This window comes from Falco cherrug, chromosome 1 (genome assembly GCF_023634085.1).
Source record: "Falco cherrug isolate bFalChe1 chromosome 1, bFalChe1.pri, whole genome shotgun sequence".
NCBI lineage: Eukaryota > Metazoa > Chordata > Aves > Falconiformes > Falconidae > Falco > Falco cherrug.
In genome coordinates this window covers 58,222,769-58,250,721 of record NC_073697.1, presented here as the reverse complement: position 1 = coordinate 58,250,721, position 27,953 = coordinate 58,222,769, and the positions used below count along the sequence as shown (strand labels likewise).

The 27,953-nt window shown below is 38.8% G+C and overlaps 1 protein-coding gene across 2 annotated transcripts; it reads right to left on the bottom strand.

Moving 5' to 3' along the window:
- Positions 1-27,953, bottom strand: CWH43 (cell wall biogenesis 43 C-terminal homolog). Of its 2 annotated transcripts, XM_055700960.1 has the most exons (17): positions 27,812-27,953; positions 26,804-26,995; positions 22,790-22,910; positions 22,509-22,663; positions 20,808-21,009; positions 19,722-19,810; positions 17,568-17,822; positions 14,414-14,539; positions 12,192-12,271; positions 10,725-10,830; positions 7,794-7,929; positions 6,489-6,638; positions 4,095-4,239; positions 3,402-3,463; positions 2,172-2,327; positions 519-644; positions 1-213 (listed from the first exon to the last, which is right to left on the bottom strand). In XM_055700960.1, exons 1-16 carry the CDS (start codon positions 27,852-27,854, stop codon positions 557-559), a joined length of 2,106 nt encoding a protein of 701 aa, XP_055556935.1. In that variant the 5' UTR covers positions 27,855-27,953; the 3' UTR covers positions 1-213; positions 519-556. The 2 variants fall into 2 exon arrangements, with proteins under 2 accessions (XP_055556935.1, XP_055556934.1); XM_055700959.1 differs by having other exon boundaries at positions 1-644.

Sequence of the window (27,953 nt, the reverse complement as noted above, 5' to 3'; positions counted from 1 at the left end):
CATTCCTGTTTTGGAAAGGCCAAACTTTTTATTGCAACAGCAGCAGGACTACAACACGTATCAACTGTTTACCTACAGCACATATCAACTGTTTACCTATACACTAGCACATTATTTTGCTTTGCCTCCGTCATCAAAAAAGTGTGGAAGTCAGCTGAAATTCCTTGCTTATGACTGTCCCATTGAGCTCCCAGAAAAGGAAAGGGGTCATACCTGACTCGAAAGAAAAAGTGGATAGGTACATTCAGCTCTGAAACAGCACAATATAGAATACCTTCAAAAAAGTTGAAGTTATTGTCAAAGCAAGTTCCCACCCTTGCTTTGCTGCATACAAAGCAGGTATCTGGCCCAGGTAGACACCAGTTTATCAAAACACACGTGTCTTCCCCCTCTCACAGTGACGACAAGTCATTAAAGTCACCGACTATTAGACAGTTGCAGTGTTATGCACCATGGGAGTTGCTCGCCCTTAAACAATGTAGTCTTTTTGGCTGCCAGTTCAATTTCAAGCAACAAACCTTTCTTGTTGGTTCCAGCAATATGTTATTTTCTCATTCTAATTTGTCTGTTTAAAATATTTAGGAGTGCTCATATGGAAGTGATGAATATGCTCATAATTATGTCCATCTTTATAAGAGCCAAACCTAAAAAAAATATTCAACAAAGCAAAACCATTACAACATGATTTAACTCCTGCAATTATACTGTAATAAGTGTATGATTTATTTAACACTTCTTCTGAATGTTCTAGATAGTTTATTTCAGAAACAGGCCACAACCCTATTTAAATATAAATCATAATCTATGTATTATTACTAACTAGAGGCCTTTGACTATAATGGAGACATTTCATTACATTGATGGAATTAATGCCATAGGTACTCTATAAATGTAACTCTAGCTGACAAAGGTGAGTGTGCATTTATGTAGTCAAATCCTATGCCCTAAGTTTTTCCTAGCGACTTCACTGGAGATACAATGTAACCCCCCACAGTATCCAAGTAGTCAACCCTATTGTTAATATTGCACATTTTATTTTTGAAAATTATGATGAAAATTGTAATTTTTCATGCCATGTTTAAATCAAAGTTTTGGACTACTGACTATTCTGGTAGATTTTTCAGAAGTAAAATGTAGTACTTATTCAAAATATCAGTGCCAAATAACATCTAAGAGCAGTGCCATTCTATTTCAAAAGAACTATAGTTAACTGGAAAAAGTTAAACTTATTCCTCAAGGGTATACATTTTCTGCTTAGAGGCAGACATAAAAGAAATTAGGACAAGAAGAATATTCTGCGCTGAAATCAACTGAGAAAAATCTGAATGTGAATGCTAACTTCAGGCAAGTTTCAGCATGGGAGAAAGACTGGCCAAATTCCTGCTTAGACAGGAAGCCAGTGACTGAGCGGTAAATGAAAAGTGAGTAAGCTCAACCATTAGGTGTATGTAAGAAATTAATATATTCTGTATTATGAATGTTAGAAGTAGTAAAAATGTCATTGCTGGAAATTGTCTCTCTGTGGCAACATTTATCTCAAACTTCATGACTTTTTCACTGATATTCAGTCCAGAATAAATACTTTTCTCCATATTTCTTTTCCTTATGCAATACCAGAGGGAAAATGACAGCACTCTAGAAATAAATAATCTTTTATGTAAAAACGTAGCCCTTTTTTCTTCTTGACATATGTAACATACTGCCTCAGGTGTTCTCCTGAAATTTTGCTCTAGTAATATTGTATCTTTTAAAATGCTTATGCAAAGAATATTTAATGTGTATATTGTATTTTGTGTTCTAAGTACCAGTGTATTAAGACCCCAATCCTCAGAAGTGCTAAGAAACATGGGAGATCTCTCATCATCCATAAAATGAGTCACCACACCACTTGGCAAACATCACTATCAAAAGATCTCAGAAATTAATCACCTAGGTGAAATAAGCATTACCTTCAATTTATGCTACGACACAGCAGACTGATTTTCCCAAGGCATATATACCAAGTCAGTAAAAAAAATGGAACGACAAATCAGAATTTCTTGCCTCCTAATCTTCTGCTCAGTTTGGTACTGACTAGTGCCTCCCACTTTAAGAGGAATTTTGTTCCTAGACTTCTCTTTCACAAGACATCATGTACATCATCCCCTCAATTTCTTATGAGATACACTGACCTGGGATTGAAACGAATGTCTTCGGGAACCTGGCTGGGATCAGTGACAATTTTGTCATTGTCAACATAGCTATCCAAGTGATCTGGGATCCTAAATTTGGCCATCTGGACTTCTGAATCACTTAAACCAGCATGAGATATGCGGGCATAGCCCAACCTGTCCAATACAAGAAGAGTTAGTTTGAAGAAATAACTCAAGGGAATTTCACCACATTCTTAATTCATGTCACTTTCAAGAGTTATTTAACTATCAACTTAACTTTCCATTACTGTGAATCTCACCTTCAAAAAACTTTAAAGTGCTCTACAAACATAAGCATCATAACAACGTCACAAGTGGAAAAACTAAGAAAGCGCAAGCGTTTGACACAAAAATAAGTTCTACATCTAGAAACCTACTTTTAAAACAACAGCTTTAGAATGTGCATACTGGTATAAGCTCACCACCTTTTTTCACTGAAAAGATTTTGAAATTCAAGAAAGGAGCTCAAGCATCAATAGAAGGAGTAATTAGAAAAATTAGATTGCAAATAAGGATTTTGTTGTGTTTTCTGTTGCCTTTTTTTTCTTTTTTCTCTCAATACTGTTACTTGAGACTGTTACTTAAGCCATCTAGTTTACTGGTTTTACTCCTGTGAATACTGCAGAATTTGCATAGTTTATTCCAAATAAGCTGAATTCCTTTCTGGTACATACATCACCATGAGAATGATTTACAAGCAACTTGGTATTAAAAGATATGGTGTGCATAGGTTGCAGCAGAGGAAAGTCCTTCAATATGGGCTTACACAGTTAAAGTTTCCATTAAATCCAGTGTAAAGCTTGGCTGGATTAGATCAGCATTTTACTTCAACAAACCCTACAATCATAGTTCAAAATTTGTATCTTCTGTGTCACATACGAATTAGAGCTTAGCCTTGACGTTTTAGAATGAAGATGCAAAGCCAGAGCTTTGGAAAAAAGTAGTTTTATGTTACCAAAGCAGATTAGACCTGAAGGCTTTTGACGCAGAAGGATGAAACCTGTGATACTGTCTTTGTAAATTATATTCAGAAATACACCCATTCATCCTAAGATCAATGTTTCACATTACTTCATGATATATCTAACTTTCCATACGTAATTGTTTAGGGATATAAGACTCTTCCACTATTACCTACAGAAGGGTGTAAAATAGATTATCATATAAAGATATTTAAAACCAATGAATAAATGATCCACTTTAACATACCTTATTACGCCACGATACATAATATAGCTACACCATCTGTCATGATCTGTACTGTCAATATCCTATGAGTGAAAGGGGGAAAAAAATTTCAAAAAGTAAGGCAAGCCTTCCTTACAGGTAGGCTTTAAATCAGTAAAGGAACCAATGTGTAAACCTGCTGCAGAAAAATGTTTTGCCTAAAACATTGTAATAAGGTAGAAAGAAAAAAACCACCGTTAGACACAGACAAATCAGACAACTTTTTAACATGTAACAAAAAACCAAACTGCAGAACTCAGTTTTAATACAGAAGAATCACAGAATTAGAGGTTGAAGGGATGTCTGAAGGTCACCTTCTCCCAATCAAAGTAACTTGCCCAGGACCTTATGCAGCCAACTTTTGAACATCTCCAAGGATGGAGATGTCACAGTTTCTCTGTTCTAATGCTTGACAACCCTAACTTCGGTATCATTATGTTTTTCTTTTGCTGTCTCACTGGCATTTCCCTCGTGGCAACTCTTGTCCATTGCTTCTCGTTCTTTCACTCTGTAACTCCACCTTCTCTATAACACGTCATGAGGTAGCTGAAGATTTTATTTGAAAATGTGCATGTATTTTCTTATACATCTATTTCCAAGTTACTACTTTGAAAGCCGAATGTTTCAAATATATATTATCTCAGTCTGCTAAAAGAAGCAGTGCTTTTACCTTACCTGGACGTTTCCATTTTCTATTAATTCAGTATAATCTCTGGATCCAGGAGCTGAAGTGATATATCCTAGAAACACAACTTGCTTAGAGCTAGTCTTCAATAGGTTTGAAACAGCTATAGCCTGGAGTTTTCTGTCCAAGTCCTCTCTGAAAGAAAGAGAAAAGACTGTAACATATATACATTTCGGCTCAGAATCTTTGAGCTATAAAACAGTAAACCTCAAATTAATCTGGTACCTCTTTTATTGCTCAGTATTAAAGAGCATGAAAGCTTACAGAAAAGCTCACTGACTCAAAATGATCACTGTTTGATAAAAGCCACATGGTCATGGTAGATGTAATTAAGGTTCTCTTTCTAACCATTATAGGAACGATTTTTTTCTATTACTGTTTTGTTTTTAATACCGATCTCATCACTAAGAAATGTGAACGTAAGTGTTTTGGTTATCTGAGGCTTTGTCTCTGCCTGCACTTGAAATTCAACTGTGCTTGCACAGCAAGGTGCATAACAAAGAACTCCCATGCTAACAAAACCTTTATGATGAATATAGGCTTAAAGTCTGGGTCACATAATTTAGGAAATATAACTTAAGACCTATGTCATCCCATTAACGCTTAATGACATTTGGCAGGTATTCTGCATCTCTTTAACAAGATCTACACAACAGTTCCAGCATGACTATAAGTGATAGCCTAAGTGGAGCCTGGTAAAATACTGCACTGGGTCCCATTCCCTGTCCTTGGATTTGTCATAAAGATAGTTGTCTTTCTATGATTCTTCACGTTAACAACTTTGAACAGTTGGGTAAAGCATGTTCTCTTCTACATTCTGGTAAACTGGGCTAAATTTTATAGAGACAGGAAGTTGGTTTTGGAATCTTTAATCCCAAAAGGAGACATGAACTTAAATGCTGCTATGCTTTCTGAATAGCAGTACTTCTGACTGAAGCAAATGCATTAGGGAGAAAGAGCACACAGACATGAGAGCAAAAAACCTCACCATTTAAACAGAAGCCTGACCTAGGTATATGTGAAATAGCCTGCTCAGCTAGCTGCTCTATCCAGAACTACACCACATCAGAAAATGGGTTCTTTTAAATGACACAGGCATTGTTATATTCCCACATTTAAAAGTCTTCAAAAAAATTCCTAGTTATCCTGTATTCTGTAGTTTACGTCATCCTAAGCAGCAGATTGAAAAAGATGAAAAACAAGCAGTTGTGTGTGACATTCAATTACAAATTCATTCACCTCAAAACACAATGCAATTTGCACTTGTTTCTCATGTGTCTCCTCCTATTTTCTCCTTAGTCTTTATCTCACTCCTCTCTGAGGGGGGAAAACAGTGTTATTTTCTTCTACTTTGACAAACAGCTTCTCAAAGAGGCAAATCTAACCATCTGTGTAAGGCACAGAAAGAAATTCCTTTCTAGAGTTCAAATTTTGGAGTAGTTTCTGACAACTGTATGTGTTTAGTAAAACAGAAACCTGTAACACTTAGCATGCTTGGAGCACAGCTTCTGCACAGGGGAAGGAAATGGGGAAGCTCAGTATGGGATAATGATAATTCCTATGGCTTTCTGAGCAGCTCCTTTGTGTATTATACACTGCACCCAATCCATAAATTTGCCTCTTCATGAATTATAACAAATATTTTTTTAAAATCTGAATCTTACTACATAACCACAAAAATACTTAACACTGCAGCAAAAAAACCCAGAAAATACAGCTACATGGACAATCACAAAACTATGCCTTATTAATATTCATTACACATAAAATACTCAAGATGTTGTTTCAAAGTAAAGAATTAAAATATATACCTTAATCTTTTCCATCACATATTTGAGTTATTGGTATAATTCTTTCTTTCAGAATCCAGAGATCAGCTTTCCTATTTCCAGTCATAGAGTCAGAAGGACACTAAATAGATACGTGTATTGCTGTTTCAACACTGTCCCGTCTTGGAGGTTTCAGAATTGTTACTTTTGATTTTAAAGATAGATAGCATCATTGATGTTCATTAAGTATCTGCACTTATTGTGGAATATAATAGATCTATTCCACATGCAGAAAGTCAGAAGGATGCTATCCTGCACTGAGATATATCTGTAGACGTATTACTTGTTGTGGTTTAGAAAACTATACCTTTATATCTCTAGTAACTCAGATATTAGGGTCAGCTGAGTTTTGTGTGACACATCTGTCCCCTTTTAAAAACGCTTCAAAATTTTACACCAGTAGCTTTGTCGTAATATTTCCTCCAATGTGCCTTGTTAGAACCAGTATTACAGCAGCAGATTTTAAAATGTACAAAAGAAATCCCAGAAGTTCACAAATTAAAATTACATTACGCAACTTCGCATGACATATGTAACGATAAATAAAATACACACTCTTCATTTCCAAAGTGGGCAACAACAAAATCAATCAGTTTCCCAGTGAAGTTGACAGTCAAGGAGATGGCAGGTGCAATCTCCCCCTCTGGAGACGGAAGGAGGTGATGGGTAGATTTTACAATTGGATACCTCGATAGCACCATAATCCTACATGAGAGGAGAGAAACAGTTACATTTTGCAGTTCATAAACTTCACAAGAGTGAACTAAGCAGATAAATGTGAGCAGAAGACTAATGGCCACTAAACTGACAAACCATCTCTAGCAGATTTTTCTGAATTTAGGTTTTCCTCTAAAATATTACTTAAGTACATGTCTAAAAATGCATTATCAAATTCATTCCTAAACTAAGAAATACCATTCTGTATACATGAATTTTTACACTGACCCTTTCAAAATCTGCAACCTCAGACAAAACAGAATTGTATACTACCAGTAATTAAAATTTATTTTATTAGAAGTAGATGCAAGTAGAAATCCATCTTTAAAGTAGGAGACTTCTCATTCTTTCAGCTTATGTTCAGAATCAACCCTAGAACAATTTTTCATTGGGTTTTCCAAAACACATCAAAGAAAATTTCAGAGAATGACTTTTCTGCCCTATTCTGTATCACTTAAAGACACAGGCTCTGGAGGAGGAAAGTTACTAAATTCCCCTCACATATGGCAAAAATTAAAAAGCCATTGCAACATCACTAGGAAGTTCCATCTGTCACAGACATCTGCATATCCCCCTGAAAAAAAAAGCCACATCATAAGCCACTACTTCCCAGAGGGCAAAGATATTCAAAGACACATAACTGGTAGTTGGTCAAGCATTAAAGTAAAATCAGACATGCACCTTTCTATGCCCATTTCCCACTAGACAGCCCAAGCTGTCTGTAATTAATTCAAAATTTCTAATAACTCAAGTGCAGTAACATTTTCCAACTGCTGTCACATTTTTAAGCCTGAAATCTAAAGTTCTCATAGCCCAGAATAAAATAATGGAAAAGGGAATCAGATAGTACTTAGAATGCCAGACTTCCAAATCTGTACGTTAAGGGGCAGGATGCCATTCTCTGCATCGTCAAAGCCAAAGTAGCTCACAGGGCAGGCACCAAAACCTGATCATTTTTAACAACAAAAAAATGTCATTGCACTGTAACGCTAAGGAATCAAAGTGTGGTCTTAAAGACAAGCTTCAACACGTGATTACAGTGATTATGATTCCAATTATTCTTTGCCCACATTCTAGTGGAGTTAGTATTGGGTAGTGTATTTACATTTATTTACCGTCACTGTGCATGCAAAGATTACTCACCCCCAAGTGTGATCTCTTGTGCTCGGGCCAAAATCTGTGTAAAATCCTAGCCTTTCTCCTAGCCACATTGCTGGATCGTTGTTCCCAATAAATGGTTTAGAGGCATCACTCTCTATAATAGTGATAAGATCTGCATCTAAAATGGGGAATAAAAAAATATTTCCAAATTTATAATTGTGACCTATAAATCTGATTTATAAATGACTACATAATGTCATCATTTCCCTTTTAATTACACAGGGATGGACCCAAGTGCTTCAGGAGTCAATCAGGGCAAATCTTAACACTGGCAACAGAGTCACGCCCAAACTTTTGGTCACTGTAGGCTATACAGCCTCTGATGAAGAGATCCATAGTGTTTTGTTGCCATAGCTCCTTCCTACAGTGCATAGCCAGCCATGCATGAGACTGCACAGTACAGTTGGCCTGCATGTACCTCATACAAACTATTTCAAAAGCATTAGACGTAACATGCATACACAGATTAACAGTAGTGAGTCTACTGCTTTCAAGTTGATGAACAAGCGCTACACAGCACATCTGTACTCACTTTCATCCACCAAATCCTATTCTGCTCCAAAGGGTCCTGTGCAAGAGGGAGCAGGCTGCTGCTGCCAAAACAATTAATCAGCTGATAGCAACCTAGTGTCAGCCCCCAGGCATGGTAACAGAAGGGCTCCCAGCTCTAGCGAACTGCTGACAATCCACAGCCACCTCACTTTCTCAGAGCACTGTGGTCCCTCCCTGTTTACATGCTCAGGTGTGGTTTTGTCAGAACAACACGACAGGTTCCCCTATATTTTAGCTGCAGGATATGGGAAGAGCTATGCAGTCCCCCAAGGAACTGGCAGCTAAGAAAGACCTGCCCATGCCTGAAGGAAGGTGGGAGTCTGCAAGCTGGCCACAGGCTGGCTGAACCATCCAGGCTCAGCTTGCATAGCAGGTCAGTATGGCTGCAGCCACAGCAAGTGCTCCCTTCTTGCTGTGATTATGCCCCCCTTGGAATGCTCTCCTACTCCAGAAGGCAGATCAAGTCACCACTTCATCCGCAGCCCTTCTATAAGGAATTAAGACCACTCTATCCAGCATCACTCTTGCCACAATTTTTTTTTCTTTTGAAATGTCTTATTTAGCACTATGAAAGCAATGCTACCAGGGAAAACAGTAGCTCAGAGTACTTTTAAGTGGATTCCCAGATTTTTGCTTCTACATCATTACCATACACGCTGGCCACATAAACAATGACGGAAACCATTGAGAGGGGTTGATGTTGGTTCCCTTCAGGGCAGACAGGAGTTCCTGTCACAACAGACATATTGCATCTTCACTATTCCAATAGAGAGATGAGCCCATGGAATGCACTCGACCACACCTCTAAGAATAACCCCTATGCTGAAGAAGTTAGCCACACTTTTCTCTGTGACTCTCAAAATCAGCTACTCTTCTTTAGCAAACAAATTGTTTAAGACTCTCCAGCTTAACTCTGAATGCATTAATGCCATTTCCTGAAAGTTAATTTGAAAAATAAAAATAATTAAAAAAAAATGTTAATGTGCTATTTTATACAACAATATACATGTAATATAAAACTCCAGAATACTGTTTCCAGCAATCAGGAATTAAGATTAGTTCGTTTATATTTTGGAATTTGCTGCCTTTTTGACTTACCAATTGCTTCTTTTAGAAGTGATACTTCATTACCACAAAGAAATGCTCAATAGACATGACCAGGTAATCACTCTAATATTCATGAATTTAAACTACAGGTACCAGAAATAAATGCATTAATTACATTTCATAAGTAAATATGCAAAGATTAAATAAATACCTAGACATGAGCTATGGAATCACGTATCTACACGAATGCCCCAAGTTTCAATTCATCAAATGTCCCAGTTGTTTTCTCTTATTGCTAGACAGCCTGTGTAGCTCAGCCCTCTGAACCTTTGGTCATGGGACAATGGAGTAAACAATGCATGAATCAGCCTGTTGCCTCTTCACTGACTCCTGGGTATCTCTGCCACAAAATCAAGGTTTGCCCAGCAGCACCTGTGTCAGCGCCTTCCCACTGCTTAGGTCTGTCAAGCCTGAGCCGCTCAGGAAAGCCCTGTGGTGCATTCACACCACAGGAGGACAGGAGAACACAAATGCTGGAACAGCAGCGTGGATGCTTCCTAATCTGGTCTGCTTTAAACCTCAAAGTGGCAGCTCCCAGTCTTCCCTATTTTATAGGTATTGCAGAAAACAAGTAACACCTACAAACACCACTGGTCAATTGCTTTCAGTGCACCCTGCAGCAGCACTAGTCAGGTCCAAATTCTTCATTTCCTATAGCTAATTTCCCAACCAAAATCCTGTCCATGAGCAACAGGTTAGACACCCTTCTTTACAGTAAAATCATAACAACTCAATCAAACTACAATCACTATTTTTCTTTTATACATTGCTCTGGCTCAGTGACGGAAACAGACTTGTCTGTTTCTCCTCTTTACATCCTCTGTAGGGCATTTTAATCTCAGACCCATTAGGAATTATATAATGCTTCACATCTTAAAAAAAACCCAAAACACAGAGAAGTTAAAAACCATTAACTTCTAAAACGATATTGATCATTATTTCATTTCTGTAAAGAATTCCTCTATAGACAAGTAACACAGCAGCAACGTGAGAAAAAAATCCAAATAATTAACAGTCTTTCCTCCAACCAGAAACCTCTTTAAAGTACATTGAAAAAATAAAAATATCACCTCTGCAAATGGAATTTTAACAGAAGTGATTGCACTGGAACAGCTCACAAATTCAGGAGAAAGCCACTAGACACAGGGTCTTGTGTTAATGCAAGAATGGACTCAGTTACCCAGCAGGTGTTCTTGCTTCTGTCCCTTCAGATGAACCCTCTCAAATATAAATGAAGTGGAAAAAAAACATTACCTGTCTGATTAAGCAAATTAGCTGATCCTTCCAAATTAGACCATCCTTCATTGTCATATGCAAATCTAAAAGGCCAGATCATAGCAGAGAAGTCTCTTTTTGGAACCTCAAAAAAATAAATGGAATAAAACTCAAGTACAATTTGACTTTTATGTATTATACCTTTGCAGTCAACAACATCAGATGCATAGTGCCATAAAACACACACAAGAAGAGATGTTTTAACTAATACATTTTCCTAATAAAGCTGTCAGGATTACAAAAGACTTCTGGTATTTTTGAGAAAAAACTGCTATTAACAAGAGGTGAAAAGTCATCACAGTTAAAATTAATTATTACAAGTAACAGTAAATAAATGAACATGACACAGAATATGATTTTTTCTCATTTTCTAAGAGGAACTACCCACTTTTTTCCACATTATAAGGTACTACAAACCTGGATGAGTTCTAAAAACAAAGCCAACTGTCTATGTCTGGGTGCATGTGTGAATATGCATGTGCAGGCAGGCACGCAGACACACACACACACAAAATTTCTACTTCTCTCTCATCACCTTTTCTGCATCTTTTCCTGCATTTGTCATCAGTGATTTCTCTAACAAAACAAATACCAAGAGGAATACATGTCAAAAGCAAGTTTGAAAGGACTATTTCTGAATTGACACCAAAAGAAAAGTCTCATTCATAATTGCAAACAACTGCACCAAAAATGCAATTTTATATTAGTAATCAAATATATATATCATATAAATATATATCTCATATAAATCATAGAATGGAAACATGTTAATTTTTATGTGATCAAAACAGCTCCAGTTTTTAATTAAAATTACTAAATAGGCAAGCAACACACTCTGACAACCTGTAAGTAATACAAATGCTAAACTTTGTGAGCATTAATCATCTTAATTGTTACTGTAATTGCAATACCTAATTTCTTGCCAGATAGAAAACTGGAATTTTACAATTTTTATCCAATTTCCATAACTAGTCTAAGTCTAATGTAAGTCAACCAAGTTTTCAGAGAGGTTCAATTCAGGTATGCATATAAATACAGAAGGATAGAATTCCTTCAGCTGGAAGGAACCTCAGGAGGTTATCTGTTCAGACTTCCCCAATATAGAATCAGGTTAACAGCATTGCACAGTTAGGTTTTGAACACAACTCAAACTCATTTATAAAAGTAACATTCAAATCGAATAGACAAGGCAAGCATCTCTCAGTTTTTCAGAATATTTTTTTCGTCCACAGCAGCACTACAAATCTCCAGAGACCCAGATATTTCCCATGTTCAACATGAATATACAAATTAAAACTTTCTCCATCTTACTTTCTGCATTAGTTTTGCTGGATACTTGGATACTGGTACAACGACTTCTTCAGTACCAACCAACACATCTAAGATATCACACGCACATTTTACTGTGTATTTGAAAGTTACCATTTTCACAAACACAGTACTCACCCCTTGGCCCAACTTCTTCTGGTAAATTTTATAACGTAGACCCAATCCTAGTAAACCAATGCCAACGAACAGCCACAATACTTGAAAAATAAGAACACAGAAAAGTTTTTTTAAAGCAAGAGAAAATAATATTATTGCAGTTAAACAGAACTGGGTACACTATCGGGCTAAGGTATAGGCTATTTGTAGAATGGGAAACGTATACATTTAGATTTCCACACATGCCAGTGACAACACCAGTCCAAAGCAGCATACTCAAAGAGTATTTATATGCACACATAATATCTCTGTGTGAGCAGATACACTTACATTCTCCAAAACACAACAGGCTGAGCAGACAGAATATACCAAAACTCCTTGGAATATTTATGCAAAAATGACACCTGTTGAAGAATTCATTATAGGGCATGAATAAGAGCATCATGTAAACCCTCCAGTGTTTTCCTCTCTGTGTTCCACATATGTATTTGCAGTATACCATTTTTATTTTGTGTAAATACAGTGTGTGGAAAAAAATTTAGTTTACTTGCAAGCCTTTAGATGTCAGAAAGATGTGAACCCTGCCAGACCTCCAGAACAGTCCTTTGTTGACACATTCTTGGAAAGGCATTGTGGCTTCACAGAATGCAAATTCAGAGCTTTCCCATTGATCCTGTAGCCTTCCAAATAACCACAGCAGACACTTAAGAGCTCTCAGGGTTTGGCACCTTGTAATTTGATGCTCAAACCCCTCTGCAGTTACTTCATTTCTTTTTATGCAAGTTTTCTGGAACAATTTTGTATAAAATTTAAATACATTTTACCATGGATGATGCCAGAAGAAAGACAGTGCTGACATTAGCAAATGTCAAGCAATTCTGTACTCTCCAAGATGCAAAGGTTCTTAAAGGGGAAGCTGAGAAACAATAGAAGTCTGGGCCTGACAAGGAAGTAAAAGAGTTATTGTTGTAATGTCACAAAATCAGCTAAGCAAGGGCTGTGCTTTTGTGACACACAGTATTCTGAAGTATTTACTCAACTTCTGTGAAATTTGTTTGAATAGTAATATTCAAGCCACTTGCATTGGTGCTCATGTTGCCTCTAACACAAAAACTCTCAGGGCCCACATTCTTCTGGCCCCCTAAGAACATAGGGGAAAGACCTTCATAAAGATTTCAGAAACAGTCCTGAAAAGTGGCGAAGCACTATTTTCTCTGCCATCCAAGTGAGGCAAAATGAGGTATACAAATGATAAGTGATTTGATCCAAAGTCACAGAGGAAAAAAAGATGCAGAAATGTGAACCTTGAGCATCCTGGTCTCTGTAGGGTCAGCATGCCCTAATGCCTAGCAATTTTTTTCTTTACCAAACTTCATAATACTGATAAGACTTTTTCCTTAGAAAAAGTAAGCTAACAATGAAAAAAAATGTGATGCTCAAATGATTGTAGAGAAATACTTGAAAACATCATGTGGATAGATTCCAGAGGTTTACAAGTCAAAAAGCAGTAAAACCTCAAGTATTTTAGTTTCTTTTCAAAACCTAAGGAAAAAAGCAGACCTCATACACATCTTCTGGAAAGCGGGGATCCCTAAGCATAGTTCACAGACAGGACGTGTCAAAGGTTTCCTGAGGACAGGCATGGTCTGTACGTGTAGTAAGGTGTCAGAAGTGTGTTGTGATGTCAGCCACCACAGGCTTTGCAGGACTACCTCCTCACACAGGAGGGGTGTCACATTGTACAGCAGCTCCTGGGGCAGCCAAGTCCCATCCCACTGCCAGCCAGCTCGCACAGTCCTATAAAGGGTGTCACACTGAACTGCTTCAAAAATCAACATACCGAATGGGCTGAAAAATCATTTGTATCTTTTGTATACAGATGCAATAAATCCTAAGTTCCAGAGAGATCTCCTCCTCAACCACCAAAATGGAATCACAAATGATGCCAAATCCATTTTCACATTTTCTCTTTTCACCAGTTCATTTTTTTTGGTCTCCATTTAACATAGTCCACGGGGAATAGCCTCCCTCTCAACTGTAATCACAGAGAATCAACTCCTCCAGTAGTATATGTCCTCATTAAAACTAAAACTATGGCAATAACATCTATAAAAATCCAGTTCTAAAGCTAGCACCAAAAAAACATATCTAAAACATCTGAGCAAAACACTGCACCGTGTTACTCTTTTTCCTGAGACAGAATTCCTAGACTCATGGAAGAAAGGAAGTACAATTATACTTACGTAGTTTAATATACTTTTTACTCCTTTTGAATAGTGGCTTTTGGTGGCTTTTCACTTCAAAGATAGAGCTAAGGTCTTTCTTGGGTCCTGTTAGAAAGTCTACCCCAATACATAACATTATAAATCCTGTAAAAATACAAGTCATTACTTTTTTCATAGAGCTTTAACATATTAAACATTGCTCATAAATGCATCATTTATAAACTCCCAGCTGTTGTGTTATTCAACTTTATGGCTCCAACAACAGACAGTTCAAAGCACAAACACAGATAAATGTCATACTCAATGTAGTAATGCAGGCAATATGAGATTTATTGATAGAAAAGATCCTACTGATTGTCACAGTATTCACCTCAACTATGCCTGCAGCACTTAAACATTTTTTAATTTACATTGTTGTACTTGTTGACATAAGCACTGCTTCCAACAAAGTGAGCTATTGACATTAAACATGCCACTAATGATAAATACTTCAAAACAAAGTTTAAAATAGTAGTACGGCAATAAGAATTCAAAGCTAAAAGATTATTTAAAATACCACTGAACACCTGTTTTACAAAAAATAATGATGTTCTAAACTATATTGTTTGTTTTTTCTTTATTTTTTTGGGTGGGGGTGGGGTTGTGTGTTTTTAAAATAAGTTACTGCTAAGATTTAACACACCTGAAACAGATTTATTAAGCCTGCTTTGTGCTGATGACTGAATAGCAGACCTAACAGTAAAAGTATCTAGCCAAAGACTCCTTCACATTATGAAGTCTGCTCTGAACTATGCTGAACATTGTTGATTGTAGATGTCTATAATCTTTGCAAATTAACTGCTCTGTCACCAAGATACAACATTTTTATATAGGAACTACAAAAACAATTGCTCAGTGGTTTTCTCTGAAACAGTGTAAGCAGACTGCAACAGTTTGGGAGGGCAGTTTAACATGGCAGCATCTTACATTCCTGTACCCCAGAGCCAACAGAAGCAGCTGTGCTTCTAAAGAGTAACTAAACACACTATAAATACATTTTAAAAGCTAGTAAGAGACTTCAGTGTTTTAACTGCTGCAATGCACTGTGATGATATCTTTTCTTTTCAACAGGTAGTTCAGACTAATAGTACAAGCTCTTTTCCCATGCCTTAAGAGCTGAAGGATCCAGTTATCAGCAAAGAAAACGCAGGAGCATAATCAACTGGATAAGAGAAGGTATATATCCTTAGTATCTTTATGGCATAGTTAATTAACTATAGAAGCCACGTTTTATTTCAGAGGTATAGCTGAAGATGAAATAGCCATTACTTAGTATTTTCTTATTGACCTTACTTGTTAAATTAGTTGTAGTGAAAGTTTGCAAATCGGGAAGATGGGTCTAGTGCAATGAAGAAGGGGGCACACACAAAATTTGCTCAAAGGAAGGCTAATTCAAAGCCATTAAAGTTGAAGAAAGACCAGGGATCCAACCCCTCAGCACTATGTTACATCATAGCGAAGCATCACAGAAGTTTTGAATATAATGATCTTACTTTCATTGTCACTTTTCCTGGAGCAGTTCCCTACCCAAACTGCAGCAAGAGAAAGGCAGGATATTGGACAGGAGGAGAAAGCAAGAAATAGGACTTGCACCTGAAAGAAACCAGAAGAAAACAAGCAGTTTGCCAGAAAGCCAAGCTGTAAGGGTAAAAGCGAGCAACAAATACACAATCTCATGGTATAATTTGCAAATCTGATAAGCAACGGGATGGCATCAAAAAGACAGAAACTGGATTCTCAGATGGAACATAAATTCATGTAGTGTCATCAGCTGAGGCAGGTTCAGTTCAAAGTTTTCATTTTACCAGAAAGTTAGAGCCATCTCTGTGTTACCCTCTAGCCATCATGTCAGATGAATTAATCACAAGTGTGTATTTCAAAGTGACAGAGAGGGATTTTATATAACAGCTTCTCTTTTGTCACAGCATTACTCAGGGGTCATTGACACTCCTCTACTGCATGGTTTCTTCATGTAACTTCAAAAAATAAAATTAAATTAACTGAGATAACTGTTTCTACGGACCCCCCATAGTGCTTTCAGAACAAAGAAAACTTCAATAAACATAAAAGAACTCTCCTCAAAACATAACAAATTGAAACCCTGCATGTGATTGCTGTAATATAAGAAACACATATGGAGTGTAAGAAACTGGAGTGATAGAATGTGGTTGCAAAGACATGTACAAAATCTAAAACCATTGGAGCAACAAGCTAAGCACAGCATTCATTAACTCTTTCCAAACAAAATATAAGATAATGTGAAACATTTTAAAATGTGCCACACACTTAGCCCAAGACAAAGTTTGGCATTGTTTAAATATAATTAGTGAAATATGCTACTGAAACACATTAGTACCTATTAAGAAAATAATTCTGGAGACAAAACCAGAAAGGGTTGGTTTCATTTCCACCTTCTCACCTTCATCAAGGCATCATTTTGCTAAAACCTTTCTATTTGTTCACCTCGATTCTTGCTCATTGGCAAACACCTGACAATTTCTTTTCTTCCTCTCCTGCTTGCATGTTCCTGACACTGCAGTCTTATTGACTGTTCCTCCAGACATGTTGGTGTATCCATCCACAAAGCGTAAGATAGAGCCACATGGAAGTGAAGCTCAGGTCTCAAATGCAGATTAGCTAGATCAGATGGATGCTGCATTTTGCTCCTCAGAGAAGGGCAATATAATGCACTGAATTATCTTACAGTCCCAGTAACACAGCCTTCACAAACCCCTGAGTTTCTGGACACTATATTGTTACCTGAGGTACCATAATGCTATCTTAGGTAGCTAGCATACAGGTGCATTCACACCCTGGATTGCAGCCATATCTGTTAACCAGTCACCCTAAAGATCTTTTCCTCAGTTGTATACTGAGTTATCAGAATTTTTTCACTTTGTCATTTTCCCTCAACTGAATTCCATTTTGTGACCACATTTTTTAAACTATTTCTAACAGTAAAGAAATAAGTATTTTTTTCACATCTCACTAATTTTCTCATAGAAACTCTTACCATAGTAAATCAAACAGCAGCCAAGCATTTGGAAATGCTATTTATACACTAGGTACATCTTAAACATCTGGTTGAGGCTAAAGCAAGCATATTCGTATTTGTTCACAGTCATAAATGTACCTAAAAGAAGATGGGAGCTTTCTCTAACATAAATTCCTCCAGGTACAAATTTATAAGCTGTACACCATACACAGAAGAATAATTCAAGAACATAGGCAAACATGGCTGTACTCATGGCTTTCCCAGGATGCAGACAGCTAACGAAGCGTCCAGCCAGTTGAGGCCACACACACATAGTAAAGACAGCAAGAATGTTGCCTGCAACAGCAGCACTCCAAGTGCGTAAATAAAGGAGACCAGCTGAAGATGCTAAACCTGCAAAGGGATAGAAAATAGGGTAAGTCAAAGCCAGTTGTGTTATCTGCCACCTTCTATTTCACATTCTGTCTAGGAAAAAAGAGAGTCTGGGGAAATATAACTGCTTTGCAGGCATGAAAACCACATCACTAGAAGGACTATTGCCAATAGCCAAAGACAGCCTCTTACTTTTCACAGCATCTCATTCTCTTACAGATTGCCTATTCAGCTGATAACAGTGCAGCAAAAAGACAGCAGAGAAACATCAAGAGCCAAAACTGAACAGTTCTTTTTACAGAGCTCTCCCAGTAAAACAGAGGGATGATGCAATTTTGAAGAGATTAACATCTTACGTCTGTTATGAACCTCCTTTAACATAATACAGAAAGAATCAAACAGGTTAATGTGAAGAGAAAACATCTTTCCCTGATCTTCTCTCCCTTTAGAAAACCGTATGATGGGCAGGAAAACAACTAATTATCTTTCACTAGCTGCAAGATCCTTGATTTACCACACTGTCATTGACTGTGATGGGATTTGACCCCAAACAGAACGTTAACAGCCACAGAAACTTTCTATAACAGGTCAACTTCATTTTAAAACTGTATTGTAGCTAAGAAAATACTGACTTTCACATCATGATAGCAAATGTATAGAAACACTTTTAGTATTTTACTCTTATACATAAAGTTTCTGAGCACTTTAGAATACAATGCTTGAATCGGCTAAAGAACCATTCTGAACTTGTTTTAAATTAGCAATGTGTGTACTTCAAAAATAAAATGCTCATACTCACATTACAATCTCCACACACATTTCTTAAAACTAACACTTGCACTGAAAGGTAAAAGGTATTTGGGCAACTGATGGCCTAAGCATTGCCAACTCTTATGCCTCTACTGTGACTTTCCTGGTATTTGGTATTTTATTTTGTTTCCCAACTAGGAGAAACTCAGTTTGCACAAAATTTCTTGTCTTCAAGGTTGTGGAAAATTACTTGAAAGCATTGGCTCTTAAGTGCTCCAAAAGAGAAGGTGAACAAGAAAAAAGCAAAACACAACTCATCATCTCCTTTAGTCCCTGTATTTTGATATGTCCCAATTTATTATTAAGCATTTGTAGGAAGTACTGCTTTGTCTTCTTGATCTGAACATCTACTATTAGCTAAGGTCAAAAAGGCAGCAGTTTTATGGGTTTTTTAAAAGAACGTTTATACCACTAAATTTCACTCAGATGAGCCCACAAATTAAACCAAACTGCACCCATCCATCCATCTGTGTTGAGAAGGTACGGAAAACACACCTCTCCACAGTTCAAGAGCAGAATGAAATCTCCTCTGACTTGTTCTATGCATAGCTTGTTCCACAGCATAGCTATACTATCCTCCTGAAGATGGATGTCTAGACCCAGCACTTGAATCCCTCTTCCCACCGCCCAAGACTTACTGTACGCTGACTGATTCACAAATACATTGCTCCAGCAGAACTGCTTTAATGTTCATACTATTTTACTGCCTGGAGATCTTTGCAACTAAGGAGACAGGAGGCAAACTTGCCTCCAGGTGAACTGTTCATTGAATTAGAAGTTGTTGTGCCTTCTGCAGAATCAAGAGGCTTGTGTCACCTCAGCCCCATAACCACAGATTGCACAATGCAGATGGTGAGAACTGAGATGCTACTCATGGGAACAGAACCTCAACAGGGGCTTCTGAAGAGAGCAACACTGCTCTGCCATGGCCTGGAGATTTGGCCTGTAACCCTCAGTCAACTGGTCAGAGGTGTATACTACAGTCAGTGACAGAGAAAAAGATGCTTTGATTAGCAGCTGATTTTTCTGAGATACGGTGTAGGGTCAGAGAGCTTGAGTAAAAGGAATAAGGTAATAGAAACAAAACATCTGCTCAGGATTTGCACCCACCTACAAGAAACCAGGCAAAACTGGTGACAGAAGACCAGCTCCAAAATGAAAGCATCAGTCCATGAGCCAGGCCCAACAGAACTGTACCTCTAATACAACAATAAGGAAAGAGAAATCATACATTAATGTAATTTTAAAAACACCTGGCATTGAAAAAGAGATTTCTAGACTTACAGACAAAGATGCTTGGTAGTATTTAATAATCCTTTTATTTTAAACAGAGATCAGTTTGAGCACAAAATATCCTTATCTCACACCCTGCTACATTTTCTCCCCTTTACTGGTCGTAAAAAACATCTAGTTGAAAATAATGGCAGATTATCATAATGTGTGAGCTACATTCCAACAGAAGCACTCCACTGAAATACTGAGCACACAGGCAAAAAGAACTCAGAGAAAATGCGAGGGAGGACCCCAAACAGAAGTATTTTCTTCACGTCAAATAGGGGATCCTAGAGCATCTAACATTGCTATTAGTCTTGGGTAGCACTTGTGTATACTAATTCCAAATTATTTACTACCTCACTTGCCACTACATGTAGCTGACTCAGAATAAGTAATCCAGTCTCTTTCTAGATTTTTGGAACCCAGATGAGCGACACACACCATTAACACTAAATTCTTACTAACCAAAACTTCTATATCTTTTAATATTGCACAAAGTTTCTTTTTTTTAATATGCAAGCATGCATCTCTGACATACACTGTCTCCTACCACTTGCTCTCTTGAAGTTAACTGCTGGATTAATTTACTACATATTATAGATGTACTTCATTCATAAGCCCTTGAACCTCAGTCTTAATTTAAAAATAGTTTTGCAATGTGGCAAATCAAGTATTTTATTGCTGAAATAAAAATCATTCTTTATTAGAAAATTTTAAGATTTATTGGTATAGACACAATGTTCAGAGGTATCTGAAAGCAAGAATGACTCCCCAAGTCCTCTGCATGAAGTACGTTGTACCCACCTTATTATATGTAAATTCTTATACCATCATCTGGTTGAGTTTTAATTTGTCACCTACTACAGCACTGGCTTTTGATTACTGTTTCGTTTCAATAATAATAATAAAAAACCCACTTACCCATACGGATTAGGATCTGGACCTGTATGTGGGTGTCCACTTACTGCCCATCTAGAAATTAATGAGACCTCCCCAAATATCCACAGGGTGAGGAACATGAGGCTGCCAAAAGCAATCCCTGACAAAAGCCAATGAGGGTGGGAAACAGTCTCTCTAATTGCATTACCAGTTTTGTTTGCTTCTTGTTTCCTCTTGTCTCCACCTAGAATAAGAATAGAAATATAACTCCGCAAACTGTCAAATCCTATTAGAAAGGGTTACTGAGAAAAAGAAATAGCCAAGACCACAAAATTACCAATAAATTACTGGCTCAGACACAAAAGCAAACTTATCTTATCAATTGTGGACACTGATGACTAAAAATCTATTAACAACATTCCTAGGTCTGTCAGGAAAACTACTCACCTTAAGTGTACAAAAATGGCAGCCTGCCCATATGATTATTCCTCATATTACTGGAATTTAAATAATTGGCTTTGAAAATCCACAGAAAAGTTATCAGAATTTGTTCAGAGAATTCTGTTCTCTGAAACTCTAAACGCTGATAAGAACAGAACCTGACACTTCCAAAGAAGCCAGAAATTAATTCCCTTCTCTTCTTTTTCCATGTGCTTTAGATCCCCTCTCACCTAAGGAGAAAGCAGCACCTTTAATTGCATAGATGTATTGCTCTGTCACCTAGGAAGAAGACAGATTCCCTTCCTAACCTCCTGCAGTAGATTCCCTTTCTAAATTATGATGAAAGCTCAGCTTAATTTACATAATGTAAAGCAAGTCTACAAACAATACACATGATGCCAATTTATACCCACTTACACACAGATAAGGTCTTATCTTCCAATTAATTCATCCCATCCAGGTTATACTGAGAAGGAAAGAACTTCTGAGCATTTAACATGTGGTGCCTTAACTACCCAACCCTTGGCAGTACTACCTTCACAGTTTTCAACTGTGCTAAGCCTATGCCAGCCCCTACTGCTGTGTACTCTGTCCAGACGCTCCAAGAACTCAGGCGAATTTCGCCTAGGACAACTTCTCCACTCTTCCAATTACTTCTGTTTACTTTGCCCAGGGGTCCTCAAACTACAGCCCGCGGGCTGGATACGCCCCCCCAGGGTCCTCAATCCAGCCCCCGCTATTTACAGAACCCCCCTGCCTCCCCCGCGGGGGGTGGGAACCAAGCAGCCGCAGATGGCTGCCTGCCACTGCATCCGCACGCTGGGCCCCTGGTTAAAAAGTTTGAGGACCCCTGATTTTGCCAATCAGCTGTTCAATAGCTTTGTCCTGTCTCCCATTCTTTGTCAAAGGATACACACTGGCAGAGAAACTCAAAGAGCAGACTGAATTAAGAAAATAATAGAAATACAACAGGTATTTCATGCTGGAATGAGGATAACCCATTCTGGTTTTACTGGTCTAGGTTATGCCTTTGTTTGCATTACTGTCACATTACTGATAATGCAATTAGTTGTCAGTTCCAACACGAACCTACTACAGCTTGTATGAATTGTGGTATCAATTCTGCCATGTTACAGGCAGATGGAAGTATCCCATGGTTTCTAAAGCCTGCAATGCTCATGCATCACGTCTAAAATCAAACTGTACTGAGGAAAAAAACCAAAGAATCAAAACCCAGTGGCACATACGTAAGTATACATGAGGTTGTTTTCATAACTGCCATCTTTGCTGTACTATGCTTACCTGAAAAAATTCGCTCCACTGCTGCTATAAAACCAATTGTCAGTATGACAGTATTGGCAGCTTGTGAGCTCCAGACTGGGTTTAGCGATGTATACCATATGCGAAGAACAAGGAGTATTATCTTGCCTAGCATGAAGCCCCATATCCTGATGAACCTATAAGGATCCATTTTTGAAATAGCGATGCATTTGAGAAAAATAAACACATCATCTCAGAAAAAAAACCCCACCTTTTTAATATAAAGAAAGGTCAGTTACAAACCCATCAGTATAAGAAAATACCTTTGTAAACTGTTTCCTGACCACCATGTTACTGTTTGAACCAGCAATGAGGAAGAAACACCTGCAGCCAAGATGAATAGCCTAATTAAAGCATTTGGCGCCTGGTATGATGCTAAGCTTCCTACAAACAAACACACACATACAGAGGTTGCTTTAATAGGCAATAGAGATCAGGTATGAAGGATTTCCTGTGCATTAGTTCAATCTTGTCTGCAATTTGGATGGCTACAGCATTCATCTGAAAACACATGACACTACACATTTTTAAACAAACCAAAAAAAAAAGTAGGTATGGATAGAACCCGCGTCTATATGACATTATAGCAGTTACCATTTTCAGGAAAAACATAACATGAAGTAACTATCCAAGAATACAGTGATTGCCTTAATTTAAGTACTTGTGGTCATTGATTCCATAAATGGGATATATGGATAAAATATCTAAACATACAGATATTCCTGAGCAGCGCACAGCACACTTATGTAACTCAAAAAGCCATAAAATGTTATGTATGGTGATTGCTCCTTTCCAAAAAGGATACGGCTTTTGCCACAGTGCACTTACATAATTCAAAAGCCATAAAGGTAAGTGCACTGTGGCAAAAGCCATATCCTTTTTGGAAAGGAGCAGTCGCCGTATGTTGCACAAGGATTAGCAGGTAATTGCCTTAGCGGGTGTGAGCAAGGCTTTCTCCGGCCCAGCATCTGGTCTCAAAGTGGTCATTAGCAGCCTGGGTCATCTTGTTACTGGAAACTGTCACTCTCCCAGTCACTGAAAGAGACCATGCACATGCATCTCCAGCATTTCCCAGAGCACTGAGGCCTCACCTTTATCAGCAGTTTTAAACTCTGCTAGCAGGTTTCCAACCCAAGTGACTATGGCTCACACACATTCTTATAACTTCAGCCAGTGTGGCAAATTCCGGCCCAGGACCAGTGACAAACAGCAGAAGCAACATTATTTTACTACCAGCCATTTGCTAATTGAGTATGAGTCAAACTTGAAGAGACATTAAGCAAGGAAGGACAGAAATGGAGCTGCTGATACTGGCAATGCATGATAGGAATCCTCCAACTATTTATTTGCTCATTCTGCTCAGAGTAAAAGATGCAAAGCTTAGGGCAAAGATGGTAAAATGAAATCAATGTGTAGCAAAGATGTACTTTATGGATTTTAGGGGTTGCACATACAATACACACAAATTTCTGTCCCTAAATTGTGCTGAAATCCACAACTCAGCCTCTTCAAATCTTTCATCACTTGTGCTAGCCAGATTAAAGCTAGCGTGGGTTTGCCTGCTTACAGTAGACACACCTTTTGTTGTTGAGCAAGTACAACTAAACGTAAATATATCTATCCAAACGAACAAATTTACTGTATGTTGTCTGAAGATGTAGATTCAAATAGACACTACCACAGGGGTAGTTCATTGTTGGTTTGTTCCTTTGTTTTTAAACAGAACACAAAATCAAGTAGTGTGAAAGGATACAGAAATTAAAACAAAAGTTTCAGAGAAAATTAAGCTTCCTGAAAAGGCAAAAAGAAAGATTATGATGATGAATAAGGGAAGAGCCTTTTCCATCAAAACCAAAAAGAAACCCTCAAACCTCTAAATTTTCTGATTTTAGCTAAGCACGAAAAATTTCCAGATTTTCTGATTGTGAAATTGAAGACTGAGTATCTCCAGTGGAATGGGGTGGAGCATGCATGGGATAGATTGTTCTGTCTGATTTTGTTCAACAAGCCTCAGAGGAAGGCCACGGCCTTTCTGAGAAGGGAAAGAGATCAAAAAAAGAAAGAAGGATGAAGTGTCTGGCTATGAAGAAGAAAGCAGGAAGAACTGAGGAACAGGAGAGACAGCAGCACAGCGTGATAGGACAGAAATAATTCAAAAGATAGAATGAAGTTATGAGAACCAAGTAAAAAGATATGTATGGAAAGTCCTAAAGCCCAGTCTTGCCTGTGCAAGGGCTTTTGGATGACCCAAGAACCTGCAGCAGGGAAGCAAGTGAAGAGTGAGAGTTACCGCTGGCTGCTAAACAACTTGCTGGAGACAAAGAGGGCAAGGAACATGCTCCTGCATCTTCCTCAAATGTTAAAGCTCACTGTAGGGCAACAGGTAAGAAGAATACAAAGTACAGGCAGAGAATACCGTGGTGACTTGCCAAGGGGAGGACAATATTAAGAGCATTTGGGAGATGGAAACAGCAGGGGGATATGGTCACTGAGGGGACAGTTCCTGTTCAGGCAGGAATGAAGGGGAGATCATACCTGTGTACAGCAATGCTCAGGTTAGCCCAGACTGAGGATGTGTACAGCTTCAGTCTCCTCCTTCTGTGGCCACCTCTATTAGCATATTCTTTCCCCAGATTACTACTGGAGGTGCTAGCTTTTTGTTTGTAGTTAACATCTTCAGGAGCTTGTGATGCAGGTGAAGCAAACAGGCATAAACCAACAGACTTTACACACCATTATAGGCCTGTCACTGCTCTTTACTTAGCAGAACAAAAATTACACACGTTTAAGGGATTTCCATCTCCTTTGGTAAAGTGTAAAGTAAACACAGCAGATATCTGAAGGACTAATCTTCAATAAACATGGCAAATTTTGTATTACTGATAATCTGAAGGAAGGCAGGGTGCAATATGAAATTCTTACACTCATTACTAGTATCTAAATTAGCAGATCTTGTAGAAAGCAATACAGTGAGCACTGCTATAAGAAGCTGACATGGAAGACTCTGCTCACTGAAAAGTTTATTAAAAATAACCAACAAGAAAGTATTAGGATGGGTATGATGGAAAGAGGATGTCCTGGGATGGAGTTAACTTTCTTAGTAGCTAGTACAGTGCTGTTAACTCCATCCCAGCTGAAACCAGGACAGAGGAGAAAAAGAAAAGAACATGGTAAAACTACTCTTCAGCTAAACTGATGATGTCAACAAACTGTGCTCAGTTCCAGTATCCTTCCAGAGAATAAGAACAAGAATTGCTTTTTTTAAAAAAATCATGAAGGGAAAGTAAATAATATGATCCTATTCTGTCTTCTAACAGTAAAAGAGGAAAATTATATGGAAAGAGATTATCTGATTATCATCTTATATTGATAAATGAGAAGCCAGGGACTGCTACTTCCGAAACACATCACTGAGCAGCAGCATTTTCCCTCTATGCAGCATGGGAGACCCTTGGCTCCCCTGAGTTCATCCAGGGGTTGCAAATTTAGAAAAAACTTGCTTCTGAATGTGGCTGTAGCTGCCAAACCTTCTGCCAACAAACTTTCAGAAAATCAAAAAGAGCCAAGACTTGCACAAGTTAGCTGAAAACCAATGAGGGAATCCCAGCAAGTCTTGGTTTAGGGAAGAGTATGTGGGATGTGTAGTGAGGCAGCTTTATCTTATATTTAAGATCAAACTTTCTTCCTGTGCAACTGACAATATGAGAGCCATCACCCATTTAGGATGAGCCTATAATCCCATCAATACGCTACAGGCATATAAATAGATTTAATAAGAAAAAAAACTTGAAAAAAAAAAAGCTGCCTTACACACTAAGTCTACCAAAAAGAACGTTTCGCTTACTTTTATAAAGCAGATCACTTTTACAATAGCCTCAAGCTGTTCAACAAGGCTCATCCCTACCCACTGCCACAGACACAGAACTACCATACAAAATCCACCTGCTCTGCTGATCTCTGTGCAATACTGAAAGCATTTTTCTTACTGGGCATGACTTGTATTAATTTAAAAGGTTCTAGAAATAAAAGTGAAATGAGATTTGTCTTTAATTATGTGGTACCAGTCTAAAAACCAATAAAAAGGATGCAAAAGATCCTTCCTCTGGCTATATCTAAAAGCTTGAGAGAAAAATAAAAGCATGAGTTTGGGACAGCAAGAACTTCTTATTTGTGTCTCTTTTCAGAATCATCTTAATTTTTAGGCAATTTGGAAGGTTTATTCTTACACCTCGATACCAAGATGAAAACTGTAACTCACTACAGTGAGTTATACTTACCAACCATAGCCAGTCTCAGAAGGGCTAGGATGTACTTGTTGTTAGCCAATCTCCAGAAAGGGCCAATTATTAAGAATATTGGAGAAAAGAAGGCAACAGCAAAAACTTCTAGACCCGTGAGTGCCAGTGTCTGAAGGGGGAAGTAATAGATCATCGGTGGCAGTGCATGGTAAAGAGACCAGGAAATGTAGCCTAAAAAAAAAAAACAAAAAACCACCAAACAAGCCCAAAAAATCCATCACAGACACAGCACGGTTTCCTGGAGATTACTTAAATACAAACTTCCAAATAAAGACTATCAAATGTAACTGAAAGTAGCTCAAGTACCAATAGCCACTGTCTGTGAAGAAATATTTGCTATTTCAAGTCAAACAAACACATTTTCCTAGGAAATAGAACGGTGAGAAGAAAACAGCTGGTCCCTCCCCTCAGTCAGCAGTTGCTACTTTGATCTTCAGGGACGAGGAGCTCGGCCCAGGGAAGGGTGACTGCCCGGGGGACGGCGCTGGCTAAGCCCACCCGTGTCTCAGGGCTCCTCAAGGACAGATCGGTGGCTAAAGAAATCATTCCAGTACACCGGTGCGCCGCTCTCCCCTGAAGGCACCTCGCCTAGGCACGCCAGCACCGCACTACGCTTTTCTCCGCGTTTTGCAGGAGACGCACCAAGTGCAGCGCGGGGGGACCGGGGTCCGGGGCCTGCCCCGGGAGGCACCTGCCCCGGGAGCCCGCAGTGAACCGCGCTGAACCGAGGGGCAAGCGGCACTCCAGCATCAGGAGAGGGAAAGAACCCAGAGCGCACCCAGCAGTGACCATTGCTTCCAGCGGAGGAACTTTCCATCCCGGCGTACGGTAAGCCCCGCGACGCCCTGCCGGGCCGCCCCGCCGCAGCGCTCCCGGGCGGGCTGAAGGGGGCCGCCCGCTGCCTCACCCGCCCCGGCCCAGCCCGCCGCGGGCACCGCCGGCCCTCGCAGCCCCCCAGCCCCCTCGGGCGGCACCGCCGCCACCTACCCAGGAGGCTCTCCGAGAGAACGGCCTTCCACAGAGGGGTCATCACCCCGCGACGCTGCCCGGCTTGGCGAGGGCTTCGCCCCTCTCGCCCGGAGCCCGTCCCGAGTGCCCGGCGGGGCGCGGCGCCGCTGCCCGTCCCGCC

Excerpts from the sequence above, each read along its gene's own strand:
- CWH43 (XM_055700959.1), bottom strand. The coding sequence starts at position 27,854 with ATGACCCCTCTGTGGAAGGCCGTTCTCTCGGAGAGCCTCCTGG. Across the intron at positions 6,639-7,793 it reads ACAAGAGATCACACTTGGGG|GATTATGGTGCTATCGAGGT; the intron begins GTGAGTAATCTT and ends CCTCTCATGTAG. Across the intron at positions 2,328-3,401 it reads ATGTATCGTGGCGTAATAAG|GTTGGGCTATGCCCGCATAT; the intron begins GTATGTTAAAGT and ends TGTATTGGACAG.